Source organism: Thermobia domestica, chromosome 2, assembly GCF_964235325.1.
Source record: "Thermobia domestica chromosome 2, izTheDome1.hap1.1, whole genome shotgun sequence".
Lineage (NCBI taxonomy): Eukaryota > Metazoa > Arthropoda > Insecta > Zygentoma > Lepismatidae > Thermobia > Thermobia domestica.
Window position 1 is genome coordinate 292,114,118 of NC_137455.1, and position 12,010 is coordinate 292,126,127.

The window sequence follows — 12,010 nt, forward strand, 5'->3', positions numbered from 1 at the left end:
GAAAATCGAAGCGTCTTTGCGGACCAGCTATATTAAGGCCTCCATTTCACCAAATATATATATATATATACTGCTCCTTTAATAAAAAGTGACACAACTCAAACTCATCAACGACGATTTTAATATTTGCACTGCTGACAAATGAAATGGCACAGCTGGTCCCTGAACGGAGGGATGTGGCCCTTCCCTTGTGACTTTTTTTTTTTTTATTCACACCAAACTCTCCTAGGCTTTAGATTAATTTTTATCATCATATATCAGTAAGTGTCATTGCCGAATTGTCTTTATTCTATTACAGAAGTGATTATATTATATGTATGTAATACAGCCGCGGATCCAGGATATGATCAATAATATGTATTAATGCATTCAAAATGAGAATAATCAAAATGAGAAAAAATGTTCATATGGGCCATCGCCGGCTACGATCTCTTAAGGGGATCTGTACCTCTTCGCTTAGGTTTCTAACTCTCCATTTGAAAACATGTAAATTTTAATATGGTAATTTCTAACAAAGTATTAGAGGTAATGACTTGAAATTTTTAATACAAATACACAAGACCCATATAAATCCAGCCACGGTCTCTAATTTACGTTACATGCGTTAGATTAATTGCAATATATTCTTCAGTAAGTTTGGCAACAGAGAATAAAAAGTATGCTGCAGAGGGGAGAGGGCTGACCATCTGTTCTAGCTACTTTTAATGTAATTCTTACTTCTCAGTGGTTAGAATGGTCTGGACTGGAAGATCCCAAAACCACTTCTTTCTTCCTTTCACGGTTTGTTTGTTTCTTCCACCCCCTGCAGTCACAAGAAGACAACTTGTTTCGGAAGTAGCAAAAAGCTAAACTGAATGACACCACGGACGGATTAAAGGGAGGGGCGGTCACTTCCTCCGAGAACATTTGAATACTTTGAATAATCGTAGTAAAAAACTAGAAATTGCGTAATCTAATAAGAAAAGTTTGTTGAAGTATACAGATCAAGACGCATTTCAAGTGTCACAGCATTGTACTCTCCTCCCCTCCCTTCCCAATTCCCTTCTGAAGAAGTTCTCTTTTGTTTCTCTGCTCCATATTAGCCTTTACACTTACACTTTCACTATTCAGTATTGATTTTGACCTTACCATCTGCACAGCAAGGCGAGTAAGGTTTACGAGTCCTTCCTGCCCCTTTTTTTAAAAAATTGCTAATTATAATAAAATTTATCGAAAACAGTTCATCCCAACGATAAAGACTTATACACATTCATTATTGCAATCTTAAAATAAACTCGCAGTCTGTCGCGTATGCTAGCGATCTAATATATACGAATAGATGAAAAGTTAATTTGAAGCCTTATGTATTGTTTTTCTGTAAGTCCGAATTCATACTAATTGCTATTGTTGCATCGACAAAAGTGAGTGCCAAATCGATTTAGGCTCGTTGGTCTTTGCGAGGTCCCTAAAGATGCAAGGCCGTGGGCAGTCACCCACCACTTGAAACGCCTCTGCACTAGAGGTTTGCACGTCCTTCCGCCTTCAAAGCATGTATCACTTCGGGCCGGGAGGGGTTCGGGCAGTAGCGTCATTTCAGATTTGGCTTGGGGGGGGCAAGACCCCTTGATATATGTAAAATTTCGCGTTTTTCACTGACTTACTACTATTCTATTGATAAAATCTATAAATCTCAAACTCAGGGGGGCAAATGCCCCTCCCTGCCCCCTAAATGACGCCCCTGGTTCGGGCTGTGAATTTTAAAATATACAACCATATTTCTCGGACTTTTTTGGGCCTAACTTTGTAAATATAGTATAAAACGATACAAATTGCACCGTTCTTTCTGGAGGACTTTTAAAACACAACTGCAAAATCAAACCTCGAATTGCTGTAAATAAAAATACAATTTTGCATTAATAATTAAGTTTCTGTAATTCGGGCTTATTTCGGGCTCATTTGATTATTACAGAGCTCAGTCCGGGCTCGGGCCTAAATGCTAAGACATATTTCGGACTCGAGTCGGGCCTCATATTGTAAATTCACGGGCCGGGCCCGGGCTGAAATTTCCGACCCGTGCAGACCTCTGTTCTGCACCCGCACATATTCCTTTCTAGTCCAGAAAATCTCCTCCCCTCCGCATCGTAAATAATGGTAAATTTGTTCCTCGTATATTTGCTTATTATTGTAAGAGAAGTTCAAACCAGAACTCTAAAATTTGTTCGTTCTCTGGGGTAATGTGAGTAATGCAAATTAAGAAAGATATGCGTAATATACAAATGTCAGAAAAACTTGATATCAATTTGAATAGACCTTTTACGTAATGTTTATTTTAGAAATAATAAACTTGTGCAAATATATAGAGGCATCCGAAATTTAATGTTAAATAGTGACGAGTGAGCCAGAAGGGGCGTGCACTATTCAGTTAGTCAAAGAACTCATATATGTAGCTTGAAAACTACTACTATTTAAACCAATATTGAATTAGACAAATTTGTAAAAAGTAGGATAACTATAGTTGGAAATAGTGTGTGTATTTTTTTTAGGAGGAAACCCAGAAGTACATTCTCGATAAAATAATAATAATAATTTTCCTCACTTCAATCATAGGTTGATGCGCAAGAAGGAAATTTTAAAACTTTTCTCTCCCCTGGGAGAGCTGTTTTATAATTTGATAAGGTCTCTTCTTCGTAACTGGATCTATCCTTGGTCGGTCCGCGGTGGCTCAGTGGTAGAGCGTTCACCTCTAATGCATGGCGTCCTTAGTTCGATCTCAGCTCGCACCAAGTTAACTTTGTGGAGGACAAACACCATGTGTGGAGGTTTTCTGGGGTTCTCCCATTTCCTTCCACTTTCTGCATTCCACCATTTCCTTCATTTCTCAACATCACTAGCTCCTTTAACCTACCAGGCATAACTGTGGGACGTAAAACTTATAGATTTTTCTATCCTTGGTCTTCCACTTCCTGGTTTTTCTTCTGCCTTTTCCTCTATCAACCACCGCGGTGGTCCGATCGGAGTGTCGAATAAGATAGGCAAGCATGCTGTTTCTTCTCTTTCCTATTATCTTCATGATCTGTCGTCCTTCACTAGCTTCCTTTAGTACGTCTTCATTCCTTCCCCTATTATTATTATTATTAATAATAATAATAATAATAATAATAATAATAATAATAATAATAATAATAATAATAATAATAATAATAATAATCTTTCCACGGGTACATCTCGATTTTGTGGCAAGATTCGCCCATTCTAAGGTTTTTTAAACTTTCGCTCTTGATTATAAAAATACATTATACATTATAAAGGTCTATACAAAGAAATGTATAGGTCTACATCCTATAAATAGTATATACGCACATTCTATCATTATAAAAATAACACACATCTTATAGAGAAATTATCAACGAAATACCTCACTACTATCAAACAACATTTGTACTGTGTATATATTTAATTATATGAACTGTCTTGTCTTTTAATCACATGGCTACCCAGCTTGCCTCACGACGATGGGCAGACGCCAATAATTTGAGTATTCTAGCAGGGAATCGAACCTAGAACCAGGCGATCAGGAGTCGAACGCTCTAACCACTAGACTATGGAACCCCATTGAATGACTATAAGGTTAAAATTCAAATGATTCTACAAAAAACAATTATCAACGAAATATTTCATTACATTTCTAACACTAATGACATTTATACTGTTGATACATTTATATTAATTACTTTATGAAAACTGGTCGAATAACTATATATCTAAAATTAAAATGATCCTACAAAAAGCATTTTTTTTTCCAACGAAATACCTTACTATTGTCAAACAACATTCATACTCTGTGTACACATTTATATTAATTGCATTATAGAAAAGAATAGAATGATTATATGCCTGAAGTTAACTCATCCAAAAAACAATTATCAATAAAATATCTTAATATAGTACACTGATTACATGTATTGTACACTTTGTATATTACCAATATACTAATTTCTGAAAATTGAATAAAAATATTGTATGTATGAAATATTATTGAGCCCACAAAACCAATTTTTGCCAAGTCTAATACCATCTTTCAAAGACATTACTTTTAGTTTTATTACAAAGGAGAGCATTTATATCATCTTATACGAGAACAATATAGAACTTCTTATTATGATAAAGTACATTTAACACAAATACGTTATTTAGATTGAGGTTCACGACGGAGAGAAAGTAACTGTTCAAACCGAGAATCAACAATGCCAGGGAGTATGACTGCTATTTCTATAGACAGCCGACAAACGGGCAAAGCTGCCCAAAACAAGTTTTTGACAAAAAGGAAAAAAAGAAAGAAAATTAGAAGGAAAGGAACAGAGGCAACAGTGGTTTTTTAGCCTGAAGCGCTCATAAATCACTACCACGTGTCGCGAAGACTAGTAGGGCTAGAGGTTCAGAGGGCTCTCAATTTCTTCAAAAAGATCTATCCATATACTATATACAGCATAGTTGCCAAATTTACTGAAGAATATATTGCAATTAATCTAGCGCATGTAACGTAAATTGGAGACCGTGGTTGGATTTATATGGGTCTTGTGTGTTTGTATTAAAAATTTCAAGTCATTACCTGTAATACTTTGTTAGAAATTGCCATATTAAAATTTGCATGTTATCAAATGGAGAGTTAGAAACCTAAGCGAAGAGGTATCAGATCCCCTTAACGCCTTCCCAAATAGCACAGACAAGCGAACAAGGCCTAGTTCCTTTAGGAGCCGCTGTGGCGCTAGTTACGTGCACCAATATTTTCTCTGTGTAGCAGGGAAATGAAATAGCTAGCTATAACAGGAAAAGATATTCTTAATCCTCCCCCCCCCCACATAGTATCACAAAAACTAAACTGTTTTTAAAATTGAATACAATTAGTATCGATTAATTAAGAATAAAAGATAATACAAACACACGGAGAAGAAATCCTTTACAAATTACAAACGAAATACTTCCCCAGATAATGGCTTGGCATTTAGAAATTTTGCATGTTCAAAACATCCTGTTTCAACATCTGCTATGTTCTTCAGCAACACTGAAACTATTACATCGCAAATTTTTACACTTAATTTGAATGAATGATTGTCAGAAACGAGGCATTGTAAATACTAAACGTGTTGCAGAAAGGAAACAATATAGGCGGAAAGAGTTTCCGAAATTCGGGTGTTGACAAACCGATGGGCCTTTTCAACAACGTGAATCACCCATACTAGTTCTTTTGTAGGATAGCACAATACGTTTCTACTGTCTTGTTTATATATCAAGTTCATAAGCGTGGAATTGCATTTGTCCTGACTGGTAAGTTTGTGACATGAGGCCCAATCTATACTTTGAATAATTTTCCGATCTACAAAACTTCCTAAGAAAGCAGTAGAAGCTAATTTCACTGTTTCTAATAAAATGTCTGAAAAGAGAACCATAAATGGGAACATTAAAGTATTATACAAATTGTGACAATAGGCTAAAATGTTATGAATTGACTAATTTCTTAAAAATGTTATGAGTTGACTAATTTCTTATTGTGCATATAGTGTGTACAGACTGAATTGTTAAGGATTAGATTTCATTTGCATTATGATTTAACTGAATTTCACTTTTAGTTTACACTTTAATGAATGTGTCTATTTTTCTCCTTGTGCAAAATGGTTATATTTTTTTCCCTGGCATTATCATATTAGTAGGTTTCATATGGTAGATTGTCAGAAATACATAAATATCTTTTTGAAACATGGGGTCTTTGTATATTATTATTATCTGTTCTAGCAAGATGTAAATAGGAGTCTACTAATATATTACTACGATATTTCACAAAAGTAAATAAAATCATTTTATCTAGATAAATATTAGGGAAATTTGGGGTTACCACTGGCACACCAAATACCGGGATAGTATCTGAAATACAGGCTCTGGGTTCTTCTTCTATCCCATTAGCAAGGGCATCAATCTTGGGAAGCTTTGTAGGCCGGGCCCCCCGAAGTTGAAATTGGCTCCCCTAATGGGGGGGGGGGGGGGGGCAAAATGCTAAGTTGAAGTAGGTTCTCCAATTTCTACAGTACATGGTTATTCGTTTTCCTGTTCTACTAAAGCGTATCTGCCATAGGGCTCCCCCAAAGTTACACAGAAATCGGCACTCTTGCCCATAAGTTAAAGGTTTTACGTCTGTTTTTTTTTTTTCTTCTTTAGAAAAGAACTAACTTACGCAAAGATCCCATTACTAATCAGAAACATAAATAAATAAAATTAATTACACAAGCAAAAAATAACACTTACTAGGATCAGTATGAAGACCAGTTAACAATTCTGTAACTGTATCTGGTATGGGGATATGTGCTTCAGAATTAGGAAAGTGATCGGGAATATTTTCCTTTGAAATAGTAGTAGAAATTGCAATAGAAGGCAGCGATAGTAATCCAGTTTTCAAAATTCGATTTATTGTATATACAATGGCTCTGCTAACCAACATATCAATGCTCCCAGAAAAATGATACACATTAATATATCATAATTAAAGCACAATATATCATGATTAAACACAATATATCATAATTGAAACAATAAAAGAACATTTTTGTGTTGTTAATTTTACTACATAAAGATACTGCAAATATTATGCAACTATAGTACCTACACACGCCACGTTTTTTTTTTTTTTTTTTTTTTTAGCGGCAAGGAGAAAAATCACGTAAAACACCACACTCAGGGTTCCCAAATGTACCGGATTTTAAGGGACAGTCCCTTATTTTATGATTTTGTCTCGCGTCCCGGGGAGCTTCGATACGGAGCAGCAAAAGTTCCATATTTTGCCCAAATGACAAATTTACCTCAGACAACGATTTTAAAGCTCGCAATTTTTAATGAGTCGTCATGAGTGTGGCCAATAAATGGCAAATGCTATTTCAGAAAAGCTCCGAGTTGCCAAATTTATTTAAAGTCGTCTCCTTTTGCCTAAGGATCCCACCGTCAAATTCATTTGTGGAAAGAATTTTCTCACATATTAATTTGAAATGGACTGACACAGAAATATGTGTTTTTGTCCAGTTGATGACAGCTGAGTTTTTCGACAGCCTATAAAAAAATCCAAACTTGAAACAGATTATAAGTACAGTTAAGTCAAGCGTGAAGTAGGATTTTTGAAATAGTTTAGATTACGTAAATCCAATGTTTTAAAAGTAAGATTTACCTATTTTTTCTTAGATCTGTATTAACTCTTTGTATTAGTTCATACTTTTGCATTTCTTTCAGTCTAAAATGATTACTTTTTTATATAGTATCTGAAATACAGGCTCTGGGTTCTTCTTCTATCCCATTAGCAAGGGCATCAATCTTGGGAAGCTTTGTAGGCCGGGCCCCCCGAAGTTGAAATTGGCTCCCCTAATGGGGAGGGGGGGGGGGGCAAAATGCTAAGTTGAAGTAGGTTCTCCAATTTCTACAGTACATGGTTATTCGTTTTCCTGTTCTACTAAAGCGTATCTGCCATAGGGCTCCCCCAAAGTTACACAGAAATCGGCACTCTTGCCCATAAGTTAAAGGTTTTACGTCTGTTTTTTTTTTTTTTTCTTCTTTAGAAAAGAACTAACTTACGCAAAGATCCCATTACTAATCAGAAACATAAATAAATAAAATTAATTACACAAGCAAAAAATAACACTTACTAGGATCAGTATGAAGACCAGTTAACAATTCTGTAACTGTATCTGGTATGGGGATATGTGCTTCAGAATTAGGAAAGTGATCGGGAATATTTTCCTTTGAAATAGTAGTAGAAATTGCAATAGAAGGCAGCGATAGTAATCCAGTGTGATGCCTGGTTCATTTTCTACCACTAGATCATGTTTATTAAAACCTTTCAGTTAATACTCATCAAAACTCGTCAACCCATCCCTTATTTAGACTATTTTTATTTGGCAATTCTGACCACACTACATTGTCTAAATCCACTCAGACTTACGTGACAGACAACCTGTCCTTCTGTTTAGTGCATGTTAGTGGCGCCACAACGGCCGAAAGGTCAACTATCCTCTGTACGCTAAATCTCGTTACGAGAGGGATATGTTAAGGCGCTAAGGGATCGTAACCGGCGATGTATGGGCATGTGGGGAAAAGAGCATAGTTTCGGAGCTAGGATCATCTGGAGCGTTAAAAAGAACTTTGCAGCAAGCGTTATTCCAAACACAAGAAACCGCGGAGCCGGTGAATCCTAAGACTTCCGACTTCCTCCCAACGCATTCCGTGTTCACTGTTGTTGAGGCTTACTTTTGCCTAGTTTAGACCCACTTTATGTTGGGGCATATCTGAGAATTTTGTTGACAGTATGTCTGGGAATTATGCTTTGTGGAGGATTTCTTTCGCACCCATTGCATATTGCTGGAATATGGACGTTTTATACTAATTTGGATCTCCACTCTACGGTTCTTCGTATTCGAAATAATGTGTGTAATTTATTTATTGTTTTCCACATTTTTGGACAGCCCTAACTCTGAAACTACTATGCACTTTTCTCCTTCGATCCGTACGAGATTTTTCTTGTTTTGATGCAAGGAATCCTCTCTTAAAGTTCGTCGTATAGTTCGTTAACACCCTGTATGTTAAGGTAATAAGGTTCGTAAATTGTACATTACAGAGAAGTATGACATTTTGGCTGACACAATTTTAAAACTAAAAGATTCAGTTAAAAGCAACTTTCAATTCAATTGTTTGAGATAAGATTGGAAATAATTGCTGTATTGTGATATTGAAGAAATGCTATTTAATTATTTGGATGATGATTGGAGCAAAAACCTGAATTCAGTGATACGATATGTAGTTATTTTAGCTTTGAGGTACAGCTTATTTAAACTCAAGGAAAGAAGGAAAAAAACAAGAAAACAACGTAGAACGAAAGTAACAAAAGACACATACTAAGAAAGGAAGAGGTTATGTAACTCCTGTAGTACAGGTTTAGATTAAGTTAACTGGAACCATTTTGAGATTTAGAGATACCAATATATGACGAAAACAAAATGTTACATAGTACACTAACCTGAAGGCAAGTGAAGGATAGTCTTCAGTGGATAGTCTTGAAGTGTGGATAGTCTTAGGTTTACATAAACAAGCAAGTCATGATAGTCTTCAAAGTATACGAAAGTTAAAAGTACATATTAGCTAATTCAGTTTTGATTTTAACATCCAGGATCCTAAAGTGAATATTATATCAACAGATATGCAACCAAAAGTGGAAATATAGAGACCACAGTTCATGCCGAGACTATGCTGATTGTATTATATTTCTAACAACAACAACAACAAAAAAAAATCTATCAGGCCCTGTTTCCATTTTGTACTAAAACACAACAACACACTTGTGTCGAAATTGTTACGTGATTGTGTGTTTTGTTACATATTATTACATAGCCTTACTCAGTGTGTTGTTGTGTTTTAGAAAAAGAAAGTTAATACGAGACAGATTTGATGTATTAGCTATATTCCAAATTGGACATTAGTATTCAATTTAGGAGAAATAAAATTTATTAAAATTTAATCAATCGAAATGTCCTGAATCTCAGTCCTGATTGATGAAGAAGTCCAAATAATTACATAACACCTCTACAGTAGAAATGTGATCAGCGAAATAAAAGTTTCACATCGAAGACAACTTCATGGCCCTTTGTGTTGTCACTTCAGTAATTAGAATATATTCAGTGACATGAGTAGAAGGAAGTGTGTTTCGAAACAGGAATACTAAGAGTCGAAAATTAAGAGATTCGTTTTCAAGTTCTACTTATTGCAATCCAAAACGTCAGAAACACTCTCTTGAAGGTTAGTGACTTTGTTAGGAAATAATTTATAGTCATTAGCAAACAAGAATTTTAAGAAAATTCGAACAGGATCCAATAAGAATAATTGTCTCAATCAGCGAGTGACTCCAAAGATTGAAGGTTGATAGTTTATTATTCATTGTATTGTACTATGGTAACAGGAGTATATTGCAAATAACATGAAAGCGTAAAGTATAAGATAGAATAACAATATTGTAAAAGAACCTGAAGAAGCAAAAATTGGAAAAAACAATTAAATTAGCTGTGAAGTATTTTGACGAGAGACGCTTACTGCACCAAAGAGATCAGGTCAAGAATTGCCATAGCTAAATAAGCATTCAACAAGAAAGATCACTCTTAACTAGCCGGCTCAATATTGGACTTAAGAAGAAGTCGGTCAAGTGCTATATATGGAGCATTGGACTGTATGGTTCAGAGACTTGGACATTACGGAAGTTAGAGAGGAAATATTTGAAGAGCTTCGAAATGTGGTGTTGAAGGAAGATGGAGAAGATAAAATGGACAGAGAGAGCAACAAACGAAGATATTTTAAAACGGATAGAAGAAAAGAGGACACTTCTATCTACCATCCTTCGTAAAAAGGCCAATTGGATTGGACACATCTTGCGAAGAAATTGTCTTCTTCACACCGCCATAGAAGGAAAGATTGAAGGGAAGCGAGGAATAGGAAGAAGAAGAACACAGCTGATCGATGATTTGAAAGATAGGAGAAAATATTGGGAGTTAAAAGAGGAAGCTGAAGATCGACAAAAATGGAAGAAACATTTCCAGGCCAAAATCTAAAATTGAAAAAAAAAAAAAAAAAAAAAAAAAATCTCATTAGTCCCAGGACCTGCCGAAAGGCAGAATACTTAATAATAATAATAATATCAGTGTGACTAAATTTGACTAATGGCTCGTTCAATTGAGGATTGTCTTTTAGAAAAGGTACATAACATTATTTTAAGAGAAACAATTATCTAAAAAGGTCCAGCTAATTGGTAATATATTGTGCTATATAGAACATTTTGAAAGAGAGTAAACGTATTGCAATGTTACTAATAGGCATTATTTATTCTCTTAATAGGGAAATATACGTCACTATGTGATGTATGGAGTTATGGAATTCTTGCATGGGAGATATTCTCTCGAGGAGGAACGCCATATAGTGGACTAAGTAATTCTAAAGCAAGGGAAAAAATTGACGCAGGTATGTTTTTTGTATCGGGTCGATGTATAAGTTCGTGCGGTTCTTATATTTTATTTTTATTCTGCTGTTCTGTTAATTCAAATACAAATACAACATATTCTGCGAGTGTAACAATACATTGCATACATTTTACTGTCACTCACATTAACTAACAATCACTCAGTGATGTATTTACCTCATCTATCTATGACCTGGCAACGTTCAGGTAGCAGTTCAATGCCTCGCCTGTAGAACTGTTTTAGTTTTGACTGGAAGAAATCTGTTAGCCATTGGTCAAAAGAAGCTTTTCTGTGCTGTTCTTTCAACAATTGCTTCATTCCCGTACACTGCACAAATTATTCTCGCGACTTCTGCTGCACTGGATCCTGGGTTAAACTCAAAGAGTAAAATGTGACGGAAATGATCACTTTTCTCAACTTGATATTCTATATTAGTTTGTCTGAAATATATACAATAATATGTTCACAATCAAGAAAACCTGTATTTCAAAACACACAAACTTCAAACTACGGTAAAACAGCGGAATAAAGATAAACAATCGCTTCACGCCGCATTGTTGTCAATCCAAAAGAAAACCGCACGAACTTATGCATCGACCCAATAATAATTTTAGAAGTGGTATTTTACTTCATTTCAGTATTAGATAACTTTCGTTGATGAATGTAGCTTTTAGTTGTGTTCAGTAACGATCATTTGTATTGTAAAATGTTCTACTAACGTATTTAGGTACCACGCTTCACAAAGGAGCATTACAAGTGTAGTTAAGTGTTACCTTCTAACTTTTTTCTTTTCCTTCCCATAGCTTGAAATTATTTTTCCAAAGTACAATTTCAATCCAGTCTAAGTTTTCCCACGGGTTCCGAGAATACACTTACCTATTACGCTGAATAATCCTTCGTCTAGTATTTAAAGCTATTTAAAGCAACTTGTGGATGTAATGAATTCTATATCAGTGTGACCACAAGAAACGAAAGAACTTACACCAAAGTCCAATCTTCTA

At 35.2% G+C, this 12,010-nt stretch overlaps 2 protein-coding genes across 4 annotated transcripts in view; one reads left to right on the top strand and one right to left on the bottom strand.

Annotated features, from left to right (window-relative positions):
- The window catches only part of FER (tyrosine-protein kinase Fer), a 285,225-nt gene that overhangs the window by 259,804 nt on the left and 13,411 nt on the right, over positions 1 to 12,010 (top strand). For all 3 annotated transcript variants that reach the window (XM_081748883.1, XM_081748884.1, XM_081748885.1), the window contains one exon: positions 10,888 to 11,010. In XM_081748883.1, coding sequence (XP_081605009.1) covers positions 10,888 to 11,010 — 123 coding nt within the window. The remainder of the gene's footprint in view (positions 1 to 10,887; positions 11,011 to 12,010) is intronic.
- Positions 1 to 12,010, bottom strand: part of LOC145678576 (uncharacterized) — a 152,967-nt gene that overhangs the window by 13,267 nt on the left and 127,690 nt on the right. The gene's annotated exons all lie outside the window — the stretch shown is intronic.